The sequence below is a fragment of the Helianthus annuus genome, chromosome 8 (genome assembly GCF_002127325.2).
Source record: "Helianthus annuus cultivar XRQ/B chromosome 8, HanXRQr2.0-SUNRISE, whole genome shotgun sequence".
Lineage (NCBI taxonomy): Eukaryota > Viridiplantae > Streptophyta > Magnoliopsida > Asterales > Asteraceae > Helianthus > Helianthus annuus.
The window spans coordinates 158,437,376-158,459,107 of NC_035440.2; the positions used below are offsets into that span (position 1 = coordinate 158,437,376).

At 35.2% G+C, this 21,732-nt stretch overlaps 1 protein-coding gene across 1 annotated transcript; it reads right to left on the bottom strand.

Annotated features, from left to right (window-relative positions):
* Positions 1-9,755: 9,755 nt before the first annotated feature.
* LOC110882676 lies at positions 9,756-12,801 on the bottom strand. The gene is made up of 5 exons (XM_022130639.1): positions 12,335-12,801; positions 11,988-12,235; positions 11,849-11,941; positions 10,730-11,724; positions 9,756-9,881 (listed from the first exon to the last, which is right to left on the bottom strand). The coding sequence occupies exons 1-5, from the start codon at positions 12,799-12,801 to the stop codon at positions 9,756-9,758; spliced, it is 1,929 nt and encodes a 642-aa protein (XP_021986331.1).
* Positions 12,802-21,732: the final 8,931 nt, after the last annotated feature.

Consider the following 21,732-nt stretch of genomic DNA (forward strand, 5'->3'; position numbering starts at 1 on the left):
CTCCCAGCATATCGAGAGGGGGAGTCTATGAAAGGGGGAGTCAGAATTCTGAACCAACAGTCAAAGGGGAGATTGAAGATGGAGCTAGGTTAAGATCCTGAACCTGTTGAAGAGAGAGTTTCTACAATGAGAAGACAAAGTTGGAAAAAGACCAAGACTGAAGACTCGATGCCGAAGACTTCGTCAACATCCAAGGGGGAGTCTGTTGGTGCTTTAAATGTCTGTTTACTATGTATTAATCGAGTCTTAGGTCTAGATAGGTTGTTTAAGGTTTGAAAACAAGAAAAGTGGGTTATACATGTAATTCCGCTTGAAATGACAAGAAGTCATTTCAAGCGAAATCTGTTCACTTGTCATTCCGCTCCAAAAGGCAACATAGGTATTCCGCTTGAATGTAATCTAGGTATTCCACTTGAGTTAGTTGAAGCGGAATCAGGTTGTTGGTGCATCCGTCTGTCGTCTTCGTCTTGTATCGAGTCTTGTTGGAATGGACACTTTCAGAGGGTTTAGTTTGAAGCTGAAAGTTTGAAGGGGGTTTAGTTTGAAGCTGAAAGTTTGAAGCGGGTTTAGTTTGAAGCTGAAAGTTTGAAGAGGGTTTAGTTTGAAGCCATCCCGTTTGAAGATGTTATGTTAGTTTCAAACGGAAGGGTCCCTCCTATATATACCCTTCAAACTTTCATCATTTGTAACTTTCCGGCTTGTGCAACGAAGTGCTGCTGAAGTGTTGTCAGGTTGTAAAACATCTTTATATCAATCATACAACAGTTTATAGTGTGAATCTTGTTGAATTGAACTCTACACGTCTGTTTCCGCCTTTCGTTTAGAGATAAACTCTTCTGATCGACTCGTTCGGGTTTGAAAACGATCCTACAAGTGGTATCAGAGCTCAGGAGGAAGAGTTCATACCAATTCAGCCACTAATTCTGATTTTCTACACCTTCTTTCCAAATTGAACAATTTTTCACGGTTAAAATCGGCTAAAACTTTCACAATGTGTGCGTAATTGTGTTTTGACAAACCCTTGAGAATATTAGTTCAAAATTCGAAATAAAAGTGGCAAAAATGGACTGAAATCTGACTTCCGTTTGAACGAAACTTGGCACTTCCGTTTGAAAAATTGACATTCCGTTTGAATATGTATGGTCATCTGGTTTGAAACATGCATTCCGGTTGAAATATCGTTTGAAACTTGGCCTATCGTTTGAAGCATGGTCATCTCGTTTGAAAAGGTGTCATACCGTTTGAAAAACGACTGTTCCGTTTGAACCTATCGCTTGAAACTAGCTGTCCGCTTGAAAGTGTTTGATCGCTTGAAAATGACAACCACTTGAATCATTTGTTTCGCTTGAGTATATACATCGAATTGTGTGAAACTGAAAAGAAGGTTGTAGGTTTGCATGTGATTGATATTAAAGTGTGTCAGTTGGTTTCATTCAAGATTGCATGTGATAAAATTGGGTGGCCAAATTATTTGATACAAGAACATGTGATCTGACAAAAATTCTCGGCCCAATCAAACCATCTTGTTTGTGTTAAACAATCAAAAATGTCGGCTACTGTGTTTAATCTCGGTACAATCAAGATATTAAAATCAAAGTAACATCACATGAATTCTTTTAACGGTTCAATCAGAAATTGATTACTATCAATGTTGTCGGACATTGTTTACAAATTTCAATACAATGCATGTGATAGGGTTACATGAAAGATTGTAATTCATTGTCATTTAGTGCATTCAATAGAGTAGTGGGTCGAACGAGGTTAAGTCACAGCTGGTAACTTTCGAGGCAATTAAAAAAAATTGGTTTTGTAAGTGAACTGGGCCTAAGTTTCATTGTTTGACATTTGGGCCTAGAATTTGTGATTCATATTGGGCAAATAATTGATTTGTGATCTTTATTGGTTCAACTTGTAATTGGGCCGGAAGAACATTCATATTGGAAATTAGTGGATTGGTTGATATATTACCAGTTTGTGTGAGGCCCATTGATTTCTCTGGTATACAAGTCTCGGCCCAATAGAATCAAGTCTCGGATCATTGAAGTTGGTCAAAACAGTTTGGAAGTAAGTCAGATTGTGTAGTAAGTTTTGGGTCAGTTTGCTCCAAATTCAAGTCACATCAGTCTCATTCGCACAAGGTTGCTTGAAATTGATTCAGTTCGTTTGAGAAATTAATCAATCATTTGAATTCAAACTTGGTCAAGGTTGTGTGATTTAGCTAGGTCATTGGAAAAGGTCGCTTGAATTTGATCCGGGTCATAGTAGTCCGCACAGTGTGTCAATCTTCAGTTCACACAGAATATTCACCAGTTCGAGTACCAGTTCGTTTCTATTAATTGATAAGTCTTTGAAATGATTGTGTTTTGTTTGTTTGTTGTAAGGTATTCTTACAAGGTGATACAACTCATTTGAAAAAACCGAATCATGGACGAGGAATTCTACAACGCATTCGCTACTCCAGTTACACTGATTAGTCTGGTACAGAACACAATGCTAGAAAACGAAACGGGAACGATGCAAAAGCCTCCCAAATTAATGAACATCGAAGAATATAAAGGTTGGGAAAGCCGTTTCGAGAACTGGGTACAAGCAAATTATCTAGATGCTTGGGAATGTGTGGAAACTAAGTATGTGAGACCGACAAATGATGAGGAGGAGATTATTCCTCTTAAAGATCTGAGTGCTGAACACAGAAGAAAATACAAAGATGAGAAGATGATGTTGAATCTGTTACAACAAGCTGTAAAGGAAGACATTATGGTTCTGCTGCAACACAATGGAAGTTCTTATTCAATTTGAAAAGCGTTGCGATCAAAGTTTGTTGGCAGTCAGGAAATGGTTAAGAACAAGAAATCACTTTTGAAGAAAGAGTTTGACTTGTTCCGAGTGTTAAAAAATGAAAGCACAAAGCAAATTATAGAAAGATATTGCAATCTTTTAGCCAACATGAGAAGATTAAGCATCGAAAAAGATAATGAAGATTTGATTGAAAAACTTGCAGATGCGTTGCCACACGAAACATGGGGCACATATCTGATGATGCTTAGAAACAAGAAAGGATTCAACAAGCTCACATTGAGTAAATTCATTGAGAAGCTGGAAGCTCAAGAAATGGAGCAACGAAAGATAATTCGGATGAAAGATTTCGATGGTGAACAGGATATTGGATTGTACTACAAAGCAAGGGTGAATGAGAAATCCACGAATTTATCTCCAAAAGTGGAAACTGCTTACAACGCTAAGAATTCTTCTGGGAGTTCATCTAAAGGATCAAGCAACAACACAAGTTTTTCATCATTTCCATCATTTGATCCAAACATTTCAGCAACTAAAAATGGAAGAAAACTTCAATGCAACATTGTATTAAATCTTGAGAGTGATCAAGATTACTCCGAGGAAGTTGCTAAAAGTCAAATGTCTTTGTTGGGAATGGTTTTAGAATCTTACAGTTGTTTTGTTGCAGGTCGTATCGGAAATCCAATGCTAACCAAGGAGGATTACGACCAGATAGATGCTGAAGAGATGGAACTGATGGACATAAAATGGTGTTTGGCTAGCGTGTTAAGGAGAGCTGAGAAATTCAAGCAAATTACGGGGAGAAATGATCTTCGTGATGCTAATGTTTCTACTTTGGGTTTTGACAAATCTAAAGTTACTTGTTTTCATTGCAGGGAGAAAGGTCACTTCAGGAGGGAGTGCACCAACCGCGAAGCAAGTGGAGCTCAGAATCCTTTCAACAACAATGATTACTATCGAAAAGCTATCTACCATCAAGTTGCTCAACAACCATCTCAACAACGTCAACATCAGGCACAAACTGCACATGGAATAAATGTGATTGAAGATACTGGAAAGAGAGCTTGTGTGGTTAATCAAGATGAAAAGAAGCCTTTCAACTGGGATAAGTATGTCTCAGCTGATGGAAAAGCTTGTTTGATTGATCAAGAAGATGAAAAGCTACCAGAGGGGTTTAGCTGGGAGAATTTTACTTGGGATGATTATATTCCTGATCAAGCTACAGCTCATACGGCTTACACAGCTTTTATTGCAAGGATTGAAGAAGACAGTGATGATGATGGAACTAAGTATTATGCACGAAGAATGGCAGAACATCTAAAGATGATGGCAAAAAGTGATAATGAAGATGAGAAGGCAAAGAAGAAAAAGAAAAAGGTAAAGACACCGGTGAGTAGTGATGATGAATCAGTACCGGTGGTAAGGCAAAAAGTGAGAGAAGTTCCAAAGTTCAAGATCAATGAAGAGGTTATTGCAAAAGAGATTCCTGTGAACTGTGAAACTTGTGAGATCATGAAAAAGAAAAACAGAGAATTGATCAACAACATGAACAGGTTGAAAGAATCTTATGATGTGCTCAACAAAGCAATGAACATGTACAATGATACAAATGAAGAGCAAGCAACTGCAATGAAGACGCTTCAAGGAGCATTCATGACTAAGCAAAAAGTTGTGAATAACTATATAGAGAAATATGCTGCTCTTGAACAGAAACTAGAGCTTCAAAGAATCGAAACTAAAAGAGTTAACCGTTTATTGAAAAGTTACTCATGTACTTCTTATGTCATTGACAGGATATATCCTACCGTTGAAGGAATGAAGGCATGGGAAGAAGATGAAGTAACTGAAGAAAAAGATGCTGGAAAAAATGCTGATGAAAAGATTCCTGAGAAGAAGATTGAGAAGAAGAGTGACACGAAGAAAAAGACTGACAAGAAGAATTCTGGTAAGAAACAAGGTGTCAGTTACAACAAGTGTCCACCTCCGCTGGAAAATGGATATTTAGCTAGAAATCCAAATGATGAAAGAGTTAAAAAGGCAACAAATTTGCAGTGGGAGTCGGAGTCGTCAGTAAACTTGCCAGATAGTATTGATGTCGTGTTTACATCGTCTGACACTGATCAACAATCTCAATTGATGAAGATAGTGGTGGATCATGTGTTAGAAAATGATGAAACAGAGGAGTCAAAGTCGGAGTCCGCGTCAGAGTCAAAGTCTGAGTCAAGCACTCCGAGTCAAACAGAAAAACAGGGAAAAATAGTCTATGACAAAGAATTCCTGTTATAAAAATCTAATTTGGATGATGAACCGTTTAAAGTTGCTTACACTTTGAATGATTCTAACAAATTATATTCTGATGAGGAATTTCCAATAAGAGGTGTCAAAACAGAATTGATAAACAAGGTTTTCAAACTCATAGAAATTAATATTTCTGAAATAAAAGATTTAAATGTTAATGAAAAACCTAAAAAATACACCTCAAGAGTTCAACAGAGATTAAACAAGAAAAGGGTTACGGTTCTGGTTCTGGTTTCCAAAAGAAATCAAACCCTAACCGTAATTTTAAAAAGAAAGGATTGGGATTTATTCCAACAGAAAAACAGATAAATGAAAAATATGTTCGAGATTTTAAGTCAAAGATGACATTTGTTTCAGGTACATCAGCTGAAGAAGAAGAAAAGAAAGAAATCTAGAGGCAGTCAAACAGTGAATTCCTTGCAAAGAAGCAAGATGAAATGAAGAAGATGATTGAGCAGAAGAAAGATACGAGAACCTGTTTCCAATGCAACAAAGTTAGACATATTGCCAGGGAGTGTTCTAAGGCAGTACAATCAAAACAGGGAGTATCTCGTAAATTCAAAGAGAAAGTGGTTGAGTTTGAACCACCAGTTGAAAGAACTAAACTGTTTAAAAATTCTATTTTTGAAATTGGTGAATGTTCAAACAAGTTTACCAGAAGAAAGCTAAATCTGACAATCAAAAATGGGTTGTTAAGAAAGCTGTTGAAAGCTCTAGCGATGATTCTGATAGACCAAAATCAGAGGAGCTATTTTCTGGCGATGAATCTGACTCCACAAAGTCAGATGAGCCACAGGTTGTTTCAAAAAGTGAAGCTATTTTAAAAGATGAAAAATCAGTTCTGATTGTGAATGATGAGGATTTTCCATCACTTCGGGCTGAAAATTATAAGAAGAAAATTCGTAAAGTTGAAATTTCTAACCAATTTTATAATGATAAACAGGTGTTTGATGTGGAGAAGGCCTTTAACCCCAAGGTAAAACATATCTTTGGTAAGATGATTGAGCGAAAAGTCAAAGGGGTTAAAGAATTCTATGAGAAGAAGAGAGGAGGTAAGAAATCGAGTGATGGTGACTCGGTAACACCCAAGGCTGGTCAGGCTTGGGTGGAAATTTTCTTCGACTAAAAACCTGACTTGCCGGAGCTCCCAGGTTGGTAAGTGTGGAGCATGAATCGGCATCTTTCTTGAGGAATTTACTACGGTAATGTCAATCATAAAAACGGTAAAAAGGTTTGTTTGTGTTTTACTTACAAGTGGTAAGAATATTTGATTGTGCATACTTGCAAATGGTAAATCAAGGACATTAATTTGTACTTGCATTTTCCTACAAGTGGTTGAAAGACAATATGATGAACCACATCCCCGAACCTATTATTGATATACCTACAAGTGGTAAAATCATCCAAACTTATTTTTCGGAAAAACCATTTTGATTAAAACAAACTTAAGTGTTTTGAAATCTAAATGGGAAAATAGTTTGCTGAAAGGGGGAGTTCTGATTGTTTATGCCAAGTGAATGGCGATGTGATGCGATTTGATATCGGTTGTCATGTTTCTGTACAGTTTGTTTTCAATTTTCTTTAATGTGTTTGCATTTTAGGGGGAGTAGAAAATTTCAGAAAATCCAAAAACATTAGAAAATTTGAAAAAGACATAAACATGATAAAATCAAAAATGAGTTTTGTTGTGAAAAAAAAGGAAATGATAGTACATCAGTGGACTATCACAACATGCTAAAGAATTGGAAAGTTTAAAAGTGATAAACAATCTTACTGCGGATGTGTCGGTAGGTTTTTACACATTTAGTAGATTGTGACGAGATATAAACCTAAGCAAGTTTGAATGAAGCTTATTCTGTGGGTAACAACTTCTTGGATATATAGGTAACCCCTGAAATCTTGTTTGAAAGATCCCTTATTCTGAGATACTAGGTCTTTATGCTCAGTGATATCTGCGGTATTATCCCGGGACTTCTGCTGTATGGAAGTACTGACCTAGTCCTCGGATAATACTTTCTGCAAATGCTTGAAACACAGCACCGCCCTCAGCAAGTTGATGAAACAATAAAATTGATAGCCACTTCTGTTGTAACAAAAGATCCTCTAAAGGGGACACACCAAAAGTCGAAGCCGTCATCTCTTTGCGTATACGGAAGTATCGACCTGAGCTCTCACGGCCCTCGCAATTAAACCCTTACAGATATCATCTGTGGTATACTCACCTGTAAGACTGAATATTGGGATCTGGATACGGGATTATATTCAAGTAGTGGGACACACGGATAAGTTTAAGTGCTTAAGACATTAATATCGTATCTCGGACCAGTTGAAATTTGTGTGAAAATTTAAAGTGGACCGGTATACTGACAATCTAGGTGAATTGTTTAGAACTTAAAATGTAATCAAGCTTAACGGTGTTGGTGATATGTCTCAAAAACTGACATGATCCTCTTGCACGAACTCACAAAAATATTGTTTGTAAAATTTTTTTTCTGCATTACATTTTCTTTATTACAAAATCCAAAAAGATTTTTAGTGTGTTTTAGCATAAACTTTTGAAAACTCAAAAAGATTTTTGACAACTGGTGTTGGAAATCTAATTTTCAAATGATATATCTTCAAGTGGTTTATCAAAGATTAACATTGTAAAATCATTCTTTGATTGTATAATTTCTGCAAGTGATTCATTAGAATTTTACAAGTTATCATCAGAAAATTTATTGTGAGGTAGAGGATGTGCAGGTTTCTAAGAGATAAAGAGCCAGGTTCCGATACCTGAAGACTTTGTAATTTCAACATGACAGACTGCGATCCCAGCATATCGAAAGGGGGAGTCTGGAGACATCCGAGTAGAGATTGTTCGTGGAGAGTCTGTTGATGATGACGAAAAGAGAAGAGAAAGATTTGAGGATTCTTACAACGTCAAATACTTCAAAGAGTTCAAGAGGACTGATAAAGATTAAAGATGCGAAGACTCGACACTGAAGACTCCGTCAGCATCCGAGGGGGAGTTTGTTGGTGCATCCGTCTGTCGTCTTCGTCTTGTATCGAGTCTTGTTGGAATGGACACTTTCAGAGGGTTTAGTTTGAAGCTGAAAGTTTGAAGGGGGTTTAGTTTGAAGCTGAAAGTTTGAAGAGGGTTTAGTTTGAAGCTGAAAGTTTGAAGAGGGTTTAGTTTGAAGCCATTCCGTTTGAAGATGTTATGTTAGTTTCAAACGGAAGGGTCCCTCCTATATATACCCTTCAAACTTTCATCATTTGTAACTTTCCGGCTTGTGCAATGAAGTGCTGCCGAAGTGTTGTCAGGTTGTAAAACATCTTTATATCAATCATACAACAATTTATAGTGTGAATCTTGCTGAATTAAACTCTACACGTCTGTTTCCGCCTTTCGTTTAGAGATAAACTCTTCTGATCGACTCGTTCGGGTCTGAAAACGATCCTACACAGGTCCCGTTTGAGTGTGTTTCAAGCGGAATCTCTCTAGTATAAATAGGTGAGTGTTGATCTCATTTGTAACAGTTGGAGCGGAATTAGGAGTCGAGGTGCTGTCGGATTTTTGCCAGAAATCATTGTAAAAGACTCAGAAAGCAGTAATAGAAAGGAATTAAAAGGATACTAGCTGTTTTACATTGTTTACTTTGATTCCGTCTTAGTAAATGATGATGAACTGCTCAACTTGACTGTTTAGGGTCACGGAACCGATCCAACAGCGTCGTTCACGTAAAACGCGTTCGAGATGCCTAACTAGTCCTATGACAAGTATTATATGCCTTAACATGTTTAAATATGTTGCATAATCAGTTTAAGTGACAAAAGTTAGGTTATATATGCTTAAAATTCAATTATGCATGAAAAGGGCATTTTGGTCATTTTCCTAAGGCATATAAACTACCTATCATACAACTAATTAAACTAAGTAACTATAAGGTATAACCTTGGAAGGTTATTCCCTATACAACTATGGTTACATAACATGCTTGTTTGGATCCTAGTGATCGACCAAATGGGTCGAGTTCGAAAGTCTAAGCGGTTGTCAAGACCGCTTGACTTACGACTCTACACAAGCACTAGACTAAAAGTGACGAGTTAAACATATGTTAAAACATGTTTAACTAAGTTAGAAAACAGGTTTTTATATCAAAACAAAGGGTTTTGATACCCAAGAATAGTTTGGTTGCAAAATACGCATAAACGCGTATTTTGACCAAAACTATGACTCTCACTACGCCTAATCAACGTGGTAATTAGTAGGTATAGTCACAACGGACTATAACCATTGTGATTACGTTCATGTTGCAAAGTTCAAACGAACTTTGAGTTGATCAAAGACTGGTCAAAGCAGAAAGTCAAACACGGTTTGACTTTCGTGCTTGGAAAGCATGAAAAGCATGAAAGAAACTTACAAAGGGTCCAAGCTAGGAAGTTTTGATCTAAAGATTACTCAGGTATGAAGTATACAATCCAACTTAGAGCAAAAACCAGATCAAAGTGTGAGAAACCAAAGAAACCAAGTGGGTATTTATAGGATTTCAAGAACCGTTAGGATCGTTTCTCGTAATTCGTGCTTGAATTTGAACCTTACACTTGGGCACATGGTATACTAAACAATGGGACACTCAAAACCATCAAATGGTATTGAAAAACCATGAACAAAACCATCAAAAATAGCTGGAAAGGCCATGTTCAGTGTTTCTGTACTGGAGGTCTGTCGCGCCCCACGTAATAGCCACACCTAGCTTACGCGCCCCACGAGGGCAAGTTTGGCAGAATGTCAAAATTGGCCCCTGCAAGTGCAGAACTTGATTTTTGATGCATTTTTGACACGTTTAAGCCTTGTTAACCCCATTTCAAGGCCCTAAAATGAAGTTAAAGTATAGGGAACTTAAAATATGCTCAAAAACATCTCGGATGTCGGTTCGTTTGGTCGTACGGTTTCGTTGTTCGGTTAATTACGACGAAACACGAACGGGCGCGAAAAATGATCCAAATTACGCGAAGAATGGAATTTTAGCATGCCAATCACTAAAATAAAATATTTCAATGATTACAAAATTTTTGGATGTCCGGATATATTCAGAACGTAAGATTACGCGAAGAATGGAATTTTAGCATGCCAATCCAAAATTTTTTATGCACTTTTTGATGCTTTTAGTCCCTATTGATCAAAAAGTTTATTTTTGCGCACCAAACACCTCAAAGCATACTTCTAAGCTATGTAAAGTATATTTAGGACATTTCTAACTTATGATCAAGTTCCGGAATGTTTGTTACTATTCGATTCGGTATACTTTTGCAGTTTGACGCAAATTGTCCCTGCGATCGAATAAACTTGATTTCGACACACCAAACCCTCCAAAACTTATTTCTAAGTTATGTAAAGGTTAGTTAAGGTATGTTAAGCCTATGTCACTATTCCGGAGTGTTTGTTGCGTTAAACTTATTAGGTTTACGCATCAGTTTGTGTATAACCTTCCAGAAAGCGATTTAAAGCTCGAAATCGAACAAGAATTGATACGTGCAATTAATACACATATTTATACAAATCTCAAGCATGAAACACAATATTTCATTGATTTGCTATTTGTTTGATGGTCACAGAGGCACAGATGTCACATGTTGGGCTAAGAATAACTCTATCGCGAAAATAAGAAGGATCAGAAACATTTCTTGAAATATCAGGGTATGTGAATGATATGAGAGAACCAATTGGATCAACTGTGTCTGTAATAAGCAACTCTTCCGGAATATTAATAATGCCATCTCCATCGTTTAGTTCTCCGATTTTACCATCACCGATCTTTAATATCCAATCTACAAACTCTTTGATTTCGTTTTTATCACAGCCTGCTCCAACTTGCAATCTCATATTGACATGAAGCTTAAGGACTTGACAATGATTCCAAAGGTGAGAAGAGTTCAGGGAGGCATTCACTATTTCATGTCTGCTTCCTTTAGGAATGACGGGGAGAATTTGCCTGTAGTTACCTCCAAAAACCACAACCATTCCTCCAAATAGCCTGTCTTCGTTAGATGCATCCTTAAAACGAAGATTATCTCGAAGCGTTCTATCTAGAGCCTCAAAACAATGCCTGTGAGTCATTGGCGCTTCATCCCAAATGATAAGTTTGGTCATCCTTAGGAGTTGTGCCAAATCACCGTTAGGTTGGATAGAACAGACTGAATCCTCATTAACGTTAATAGGAATGATAAATCTGGATTGAGCGGTTCTACCACCACTTAACAAAAGGGATGCGATACCAGACGAAGCAACGTTTAATACAATATTAGCTTTAGAACGCAAGGCAGCAGACAAAGTTTTCCAAATAAACGTCTTACCAGTACCACCATATCCATAAACAAAAAAGATACCTCCGCGTTGATGCTCAACAGCAGCCATGACAGTTTCATAAACACAACTTTGCTCACTTGTGAGACTGGAAAGAAGGGTATTGTGCTCATCTTGTAACAAATCTTTGTTATATAAAAGTTCTTGATGGACCAACAGATTGGATGAGCTAATGACGTATCGTTGATCAAGAGAAGGCATGTCGGGAAAATTGGCCAACGTGCTGCCATTGTTTCTAAGCAACCATTCTATGTCAGCTAATGCATGATTCTTAATCTCTTCTGGTTAGAGGGTTAATACTGCAAAAAAATAAAAATGTCTATTAAACATTATAGAGAGTATACACGAAAAATGATAAATCCAGTTGAGAAACAGTGAAATATTACAAAAAATATTATTGGTAACCTGGGTTTTTAGTACGAATCCTTTGTGTATGGAGAATGTCATCTGACATATCCTCTCCATGTTTGGCACCATACAGATGCTGGTCTAGATAAACTGTTAGACAGCAATAGCATCACAAAAAGCGAACGAACATATCTACCTGATGCCCATGCATTAGCTTCATTAATACACGAAACATACTCTTTGTCGTCATCCAATAGACCTAAAGCAAAACATGCTTCTTCATAAGAAGGGTACACTTGACCATTGACGGTACGAATATCTTCAAATGAAGTTGGCCCTATAACTTTATTTAGAAGAATCTGCAGATAATAACATTCTCCTAGAGATGGAGGGACATAATGAATTCTTCCAACAGATCCACGTTTCTGTCTACCTACCCATCTTCTGTGTTTAGAATTCCAAACATAAAACATTGGAAACTAGACATAGGCCAGTTCCCTTGCCTTTGGATCATTTTTGTTGCGTTCCATCCAACCCAAAAACATGGATGTACCAACAGAAGGCTTGTTTATAACATCACATAAATCGGAATCGTCTTCGTAAGTCACACATTGTTCATTTTGAAGATGAAATGGTAATCGCTCAATGGCAGGAAACCTATACTGTATGTCATATTTAAAAATCCTCCATGCTGCCTCACATGCAGATATATATCTACAATCATAGAATTGTTCAATCTCGTCAACATTTGGCTGCTCATTCTGATCATTAACATTTGGCTCAGCTGAGTTCTCATTATTAACAGCAATAGTAACTCTATTAGGACCCTTGTTGATATACTTAAACAAATACTTGGTAGCACCAGACTGGTTGCACCATTCCACATTAATATGTGCCTGGTACTTTCTAAGTAGAAAACTAGTATAAGGAACAACGTAACCATTGTTCAATGGAATTACACTTGACAAAATGTGAAGTATCTCTTCTCCGGTAGACCAGGTAGCCTTCATCATTAACAAAAGTATGATCTGTAAATGGTTTAGTGAACCTTTTAGAACATTTACTATCAATCATACATGGGCAGCTTGGATTGTCGAGGCCACATGGACCAGGAATCATGAATTCTTTCACAAGTTAATACAACTCAGGGTCAACAGCTTTGTCAGGAATCTCAGCACATATTACTCGATCAACAGATTCTGAGGAAGGGAACTATAAGAAGACTCCAAGAAAAGACATATATGAGCATGAGGAAGGCCACGCTTTTGAAATTCGACTGTACAAACAACTGCAATAGTTTTAAGTCGAATTAGTTGGCATATCTAACATTGTTAAATAATTTGAGGTTAAAAATTAATTTACCTGATTGCAATTCTCCAAATACTTTGTTTTTTTTTAATCTTTAATGATATCATCAAGCTTTATTTTGAACAATCGACATAGAAGATCAGGTCTATCTTCAGCGTTAAGGTTCTTTTCTTTTAAACACCGGACAATCTCAGCCCACTTTGGATTACATGTTACTGTTATAAACAAACCTGGATATCCAAATGTATTATAGAGTGCCATGGCATCCAAGTACTTCTGCATCATATACCTTAAACCACCGGTAAATGAAGACGGTAGTATAACTCTTTGACCGGTATTTGATGCGTCTGTGTTACCTGAAGCAATGGAAGCTGAGATGTTTTTATAAGAATCACAACGAAGTTTTGTCTGTTGCCTACGAATAAAGAATAATCTTTCAGACTCCACCATAGTGTATGCATCCACCAAGAATTGCTGGAAAAGTCTCCTTGCATTTAGCAATAGTGAAAAAACGACATCTCTGTCTTGAATCTTGTAAGCAAAGAATTCTCTCATAGTAACATCAGTTCTAGAACCCTCTGCATCGTCTTGCAACATTCTATGTTTTATACCAGTTCGGTAACCGTTTTCTGTTGTTGGGAAAATAAGAGGATACTGAAGTGGAAGATATGAAGGGTGAAGTTCAGAGATGCGTTTTAAATGTCCGGTTTGAGTCTCCACGATAATGTCCCTTTTATCGAATAATTTATCGATGTCACCAACTACAATGGAAGCAACTTCAGAAGTAGTTGGAAGGTTATGTGTTCTTCCATCGGTTTGTCTTCTTCAATAAGTCTGATATACACATTCTTTTCACCAGTTTCATTTAAACGATCTCTTGCAATACGATAAGTTTGAACCAGTGGATTGGAATGATCCAAAAGATCCTTAAGATCATTAATTATCTCAGCATCCCAAGTATTTTTATTTTCAACATTTAGAGCGTGCCCTGAACTGTCATTATAGTAAGGATGTAATGAGTGAAAAAACAATGAAAAGAATTAATGGTTAGAAAAGGAAATAAATATAAATAAGATAGGATGAGTTGTGGTACCTCATAGCATTTGATCTATTAGAAACTTCATTCTCCGTGTCGTAAATATATAGCTGACCAAATTTAGGACGGTCACCTTGTGTTGGCATCAAACCACCTAATAGGTGATAATTTTTGCCTTTAATTTTATATACATATGGGCCTCGTCCTCTGTTAACACTTGAATCAACCTTCCCTAACATTGAAGTGAAAGCAAACATCATATTATAAGCCCTGATGTTATTAATGAATTGGACGCTCTTTGGATGTTTATTGTGATATAAGTTGTACAAAAGCCTTGGAGGATCTTTGGTTGGAGGAAGAACAACATTGCCACTACCACAACAAAGGGAATAACTTGTCTTACTACAGTTACGATTTCCACATCTTCTTTCTTCATCCCACAACAAAGCCCCACAACTATGACATTTGTTTACAGGATCTCCATGATCAAGGTAGCCCGTATTAATTAAAGATTACATTATTAATGAATATGAATATGAATATACTAATATAAGTGGCGGCTTTCTTACTCTTTGATATTCCAAAAACAGATTTCAATGCAGTTAAACATTCTGTTTCATCGGAATGAAGATCAAATTTAGGTATCTCATTTGTATTAAATCTTCTGGCTGTACATTTGGATTTTATTGGTGGAGGTAAACATTTATCAAGTAATGTTGCAGAAGAGCTGGAGCTCGAAAATGGTAATTCATAACATGTTGGTGTGAAAGTAGGTAAACCTACATTAACATAAACAGTTAGAGTGGTATCAAATATCAAATGTTTTTATACGGGACAAATGATGGATTTCATTTGGTTGACATGTATCTTATTGAAAAGAATAAAAGGCTATTCAAGATTAAAAAAATAAAATAAAAGTATCGTTTTTAAAGGAATGAGCCGGACTTGTAAAGGTAGGTGATAAGGAATACCTGTAATACCTGTAATTTTTTTTATTCAAATGTTAGTATTTTTATTATTAATAATTAATATATTTTATTTAATAAGATAATAAAAACATTAAAGCTAATAATGAACAGATTGATGAACAAGAAAAACGAAATTAAGAATAATAGTGAATAGATTCTAAACTTAACAATAGATATATATAGGTATACATCTACATACGATTTAATATATATATATATATATATATATATATATAATGCTCTCAATTATCTCTAAATCTATACGTGGAGTCCCACAAAAAAATGAAAATTAAATAGAGAATGACTCATGGAATATGGAATGATTAGAGAATAACACCTGTAATCACTTTACCTTCTTTACCAAGGAAAATTAACTATAAAATTTGGATTCTTTTTTTTTTTCTTGATTTCAGATGCATCAAAAACCCATCTTCTATTTTAAACATTCTTGTAATTTGTTGCTCTAAAAGTTTTATTCTTTTCGGGCATCTCTGAAGGAAATAAAGGAACAAGGTAATTTAAATATTTTAGTCATAAGAATTCTGTTACCATCCAATTTCTTGTTCTTTAATTTGGTTTTTATTATTATGAGTCACGGAAATAAAATCCGTAAACACTACAAATAGTGAACATCATTAACTTAAAACTATTTTTTTAAATTTAATATATTAAAGATACCTCAGATAAATTGTTTTAAGATCTGAAGTAATCAGGCAGTTCATTTATGATATTATGTTAAGTATTGATATTAATAAATAATTCTTTATGATATAAAAGTAATTACGAATTTTAATGATTATTTTATTGAATTTTGCTTCTTCAAAACAAAAAGATTTTACGAACACATTTTCAAACTTATAAAAATTATTATGTAATATGCAAATAAAGGTTAGATTTTTGTTATTAAAATAGATTATGATAATAGTTAACTATGTATTTTAAATTTTTCACATCAAGTTATCAAAAAAAAAAAAAGAAAAAAAAAGAAAACGAAACAAATAAAAGTATTAATATTATTTAAATATCATAACGATATTATATTGTAGGACTCCATGATCGTGTAGGCGTAAAATAGTTATACCAGTTTTGTGATCATTGTTTAAGGTACGGACCCTTCCCCACATATGTGTACGAATTTAGATTTCTACTACCTCGTAGTTGGAAATTTAGATTCGTTATTATATGCTTTTGTGATCTTCAAGATTTTGTGCTATTATCTTTAAATATATAGTTATATTGTTTTAGCAAATATTGATTATCACTCACAGAACTACTGATTGTGTCGCACCGAAAGGTGACGCACTTAAAACTGAATGTGAACTACTGAATGTGATTATGTGACACACTGAATGTGAACTGACTACGCATTGAACTACTGAATGTGACACACTGAAGGTGACTAACTAAATATGTGTTATATATATTGTTTGATATATAGATATTGTTAAGAAAACGTATATTGCATTGTTGGTGTCCCACTGAGTAAACCTCGTTTACTCAGGCGTACATTTTCCTTCTTATGTACGTTAGGTGGCAAGGATATTCAGGAAAGCTTGGATGAACGGTTTGAGGGAATAAAGACGCATATGGATTTTCATAAAAGTTTAAAATGTTTTGTACAATATTTCGACTTTTTAAAATAATGTAAAAGTTTTATAAATTATGGAACGATGTTTTGATCTCTGATGTACTATATAAGTAACACGTCAGCCCAAGCCGGGTTGGGGTATTACAGTTATGGTATCAGAGCTCAGGCTCTTTCCTGTAGAAATTATTTTCTCATAATAAAACCTGTGCGGTAATGGGTAGAAGTTGAATTAGGACTCCTAGTATTCCGCCAAAACAGTAGTTTAGTCCATATATATATATTTTTCTAAGCCACCATTCAAAGTTTGATCTAATGTTTTGCTAAATTTTGTTTTCTCTTAAAAAATGAAATATAAGACTATGTTATTAAAATTATGTAATACTAGTTGTCTCTTATGTTAAAATTTTTATTTAAATTTCGAGGACGAAATTATTTTTAGAGGGATAGAATTGTAATATCCGTAATTTTTTTATTCAAATGTTAGTATTTTTATTATTAATAATTAATATATTTTATTTAATAAGATAATAAAAACATTAAAGCTAATAAGGAACAGATTGATGAACAAGAAAAACGAAATTAAGAATAATAGTGAATAGATTCTAAATTTAACAATAGATATATAGGTATACATATACAGGGTAAGGATAGTGTAAAAAGGGCCTAAATTGTGAGAAGTGTGAGAAGTGTATTATAACACTATATATAATACTACATAACACCATATAAACACCGTATAACAATATGTAACACCATATAATACCATATAACACTATGTAACATTGTATATCATTATATAACAAATATAACACTATACATCTATCATAGACATGCTATCAGACAAACTATAGTGTTATATTTGTTATATAATGATATATAGTGTTACATAGTGTTATATGGTATTATATGGTGTTACATATTGTTATACGGTGTTTATATGGTGTTATATAGTATTATATATAGTGTTATAATACACTTCTCACACTTTGAGCACATTGAGCACTTTTTATAGGATCCTCTACCTACATATACATACGATATAAAATATATATATATATATATATATATATATATATATATATAATGCTCTCAATTATCTCTAAATGTTGGTGCATCCCTCTGTCGACTTCGTCTTGTATCGAGTCTTGTATGTATGTAGATAGATCAAGGCACGTTGTTCAAGAAATATGTCAAAAATGGGTTGGAATGTAATTTCGCATGAAATTACATGATAGGTAATTCCGCACGAAATCAAGTGTTAATTTTGTACGAAATCTAATTTCGCGTGAACCTTGATTTCGCTTGGGGAATTTCGCGTGAAATTACCAGCCTATAAATACCTTGAGTGCTTTGTCATTTGTAACTTTCCGGCTCGAGTACCGAACTGCTGCCGAAGTGTCGTCTCGCTGTAAATCATTGTTAAATCAATCAAAAGACAGTTTAAAGTGATATTCTAGCTGAATTGACTTGATACCACTTTTTCCGCCTTTCGTATCGAGCAAAAACTCTTCTGATCGACTCATTCGGGTCAGAAAACGATCCTACAAGTGGTATCAGAGCTCAGGAGGAAGAGTTCTTACCAATTCAGCTGCAAATTCTGATTTCTACACCTTCTTTTCAAAATTAAACTTGATTTCACGGTCAAAATGTCTTGAATTTCACACATTATGTGCGCAATAGTGTTTTAACAAACCCTAGAAAGTTTCAGAACTAAAATCGGGCTATAACTTGATCAATTTGACAAATTTCAGCTCGAGATGATGACATCAGCATAATTTCGCACGAAATTAGGGTTTAATTTCGCATGAAATTACCTTATTTCGTTTCAGAGTGTAATTTCGTTTGAAGAGGTCCGCACGAAATTAGTAATTTCGCATCAAGGAGTAATTTCGTTTGATAATTTCGCAAGAAATTACATATTTCGTTTCAAACTGTGTAATTTCACACGAAATTAGGGTATTTCGCACCAAGGGTATTTTCGCTTGAAAGATAATTCCGTTTGAAATTGTCAGTTTTGAAAAATTTGAAACCAAAACATGGAAGAGGAATTTTATAACGCGTTTGCTACTCCAATTACCATTACTCAGCAAGCAATGTTGGAAAATGAAACGGGCACGATGCAGAAACCGCCTAAACTCATGAACATTGAAGAGTATAAAGGATGGGAAGAACGGTTTGAAAATTGGGTTCAAGCAAATTATTTGGACACTTGGGAATGTGTTGAAACGAAATATGTTAGACCGGTGAATGATAAGGAAGAGGAGATTGCTATTAAGGATCTAAGTGTTGATGAGAAAAAGAAATACAAAAATGAAAAGATGATGATCAGTTTACTACAACAAGCTGTGAAAGAAGATATGTTGGTCTTATTACAACACAATGGAAGTGCTTGTTCAATGTGGAAGGTATTAAGATCTAAATTTGTTGGAAGTCAAGAAATGATTAAGAACAAAAAATCGCTTTTGAAAAAAGAGTTTGATCTATTTCGTGGTTTAAAGACAGAAAGCACCAAGCAGATTATCGAAAGATATTGCAATCTAATAATGAACATGAAGAGATTGAGCATTACAAAAGATAATGAAGAGTTGATTGAAAAATTGGCTGATGCGTTGCCACATGAGACTTGGGGCACATATCTTATGATGTTAAGGAACAAGAAAGGGTTTAACACTCTAACGTTGAGTAAGTTCATTGAAAAGCTTGAAGCTCAGGAGATGGAACAAAGAAAGATTTCAAGAATGAAAGATTTCGATGGGGAACAAGATATCAGTTTGTATTACAAAGGAGGTATCAGTGACAAGACCAACATGTCACCAAAGGTTGAAACTGCATTCAATGCAAAGAGTTCATCAGGAGGTTCAAATAAAGGATCAAACAGCAAAACAAGTTTTTCGTCATATCCATCATTTGATCCAAACTTGTCAACAACCAAGAATGGCAAGAAGGTACAATGCAACATTGTATTAAATCTTGAAAATGATCAGGATTATTCAGAAGAAGTTGCAAAAAGTCACATGTCATTATTGGGGACTGTGTTAGAATCATATAGGAGCTTAGTGGCAGGCCGGATCGGGAATCCAATGCTTACAAAAGAGGATTACGATCAGATAGATGCTGAGGAGATGGAACTAATGTATATAAAATGGTGTTTAGCGAGTGTGTTGAGGAGAGCAGAAAAGTTTAAACAAATTACAGGAAGAGATGATTTCCGTGATGCTAATGTTTCTACTTTAGGTTTTGATAAATCTAAAGTTACTTGTTTTCCTTGCAGGGAAATGGGACACTTCAAGAGGGAGTGCACAAACCGCGAAGCAAGTGGAGCTCAAAATCCATTCAACAACAATGATTATTATCGGAAAGCAATCTATCATCAAGTTGCTCAACAATCATATCAACAACAACCGCAAACTGCTCATGCCAGAAAGGAAATTGAAAAATCATCGAAAGGTTTCAGGTGGGACAAATATGTTTCAGCTGATAAAAAATGCATGTTTGATAAATCAAGATGATGAAAAATTACCTGAGGGGTTTAGCTGGGAAAATTTTAGTTGGGATAATTAATGTCCTGAGAAAGAGATTTTAAAAGCTAAAGCGTTTGTTGCTCGAGTTGCTGAAGACAGTGATAATGATGACGATTACTATGCAAAAAGAATGGAGGAGCACTTGAGAATGCTGGAAGAGAGTGACAATGATGATGAAAAAGATAAAAAGAAAAAGAAGAAAGTTAAAACCCAAGTCAGTAGTGATGACGAAGAAATTCCAGTGATCAAGAGAAAGGTAAAGAAAGTTCCAGAATTCAAAGTTGATACAGAAGCTGATGCAAGAAAGATTCCTGTGAATTGTGAAAACTGTGAGATTATAAAGAAGAAAAATAGTGAATTGATTAACAACATGAACAGGCTGAAAGAATCATATGATGTTCTGAACAAAGCCATGAATCAATACAATGAATCAAGCAGTGAACAAGCGACAACAATGAAGACACTTCAAGGAGCTTTCATGACAAAGCAGAAAGTGGTCAACAATTACATTGAGAAGTGTGCTGTTCTGGAACAGAAATTGGAAACTCAAAGGATTGAAACAGAAAGAGTTAATAGATTGTTAAAAATTTACTCATGCACTTCTTATGTCATTGACAGGATTTATCCAACGGTGGAAGGCATGAAGGCATTTGAAGATGAAGTGAGTGAAGAAAAGACTTCTAAAAAGAAGAAAGATACTGAAGTGAAAAATTCTGGTAAGAGACATAGTGTTAGTTACAACAAGTGTCCACCCCCGCTGGAAAATGGATATTCGCCAAGAAATCCAAATTCTGAAAGAGTCGAAAAGGCAACCAACTTAGTGTGGGAGTCTGAACCATCAGTTAACTTGCCAGAAAACATTGATGTCACATTCACATCATCTGACACTGATCATGAGTCCGAGTTAATAAAGAAAGTGGTCGATCAGGTGTTGGATAAAGATGAAACAGAAGAGTCAAAGTCGGAGTCAAAGTCAGAGTCAAAATCTGAATCCGACACGCCAAGCTCAAAAGTCAAACAGGGCAAAAAAGTTTACAATAAAGAATTCTTGTTATCAAAATCTAATTTGAATGATGAAACATTCAAAGTGGCATATACTTTGAATGATTCTGACAAATTATATTCTGATGAGGAATTTCCAATAAGAGGTGTCAAAACTGAAATGATAAAAAAGGTTTTCAAACTAACAGAAATTAATATTTCTGAAATAAAAGATGTAAATCTTTCTGAAAAAACCTAAAAAGTACACCTCAAGAGTGCAACAAAGAGAAAATAAGAAAAAGGGTTACAGTTCTGGTTCTGGTTTCAAAAGAAACCAAACCATAACGGTAATTTCAAAAAGAAAGGATTGGGTTTTATTCCACTAGAAAATCATAAAAATGATAAAATTTCTAAAACAAACACGGTATTTGTTTCAGGAACAAGCTCGGAAGAAGAGATGAAAAGCTCATTCTGGAAGCAATCTAACAAATAATTCCTTGCAAAGAATCAAGAAGAAATGAAAAAATGAAGTTGTTCAA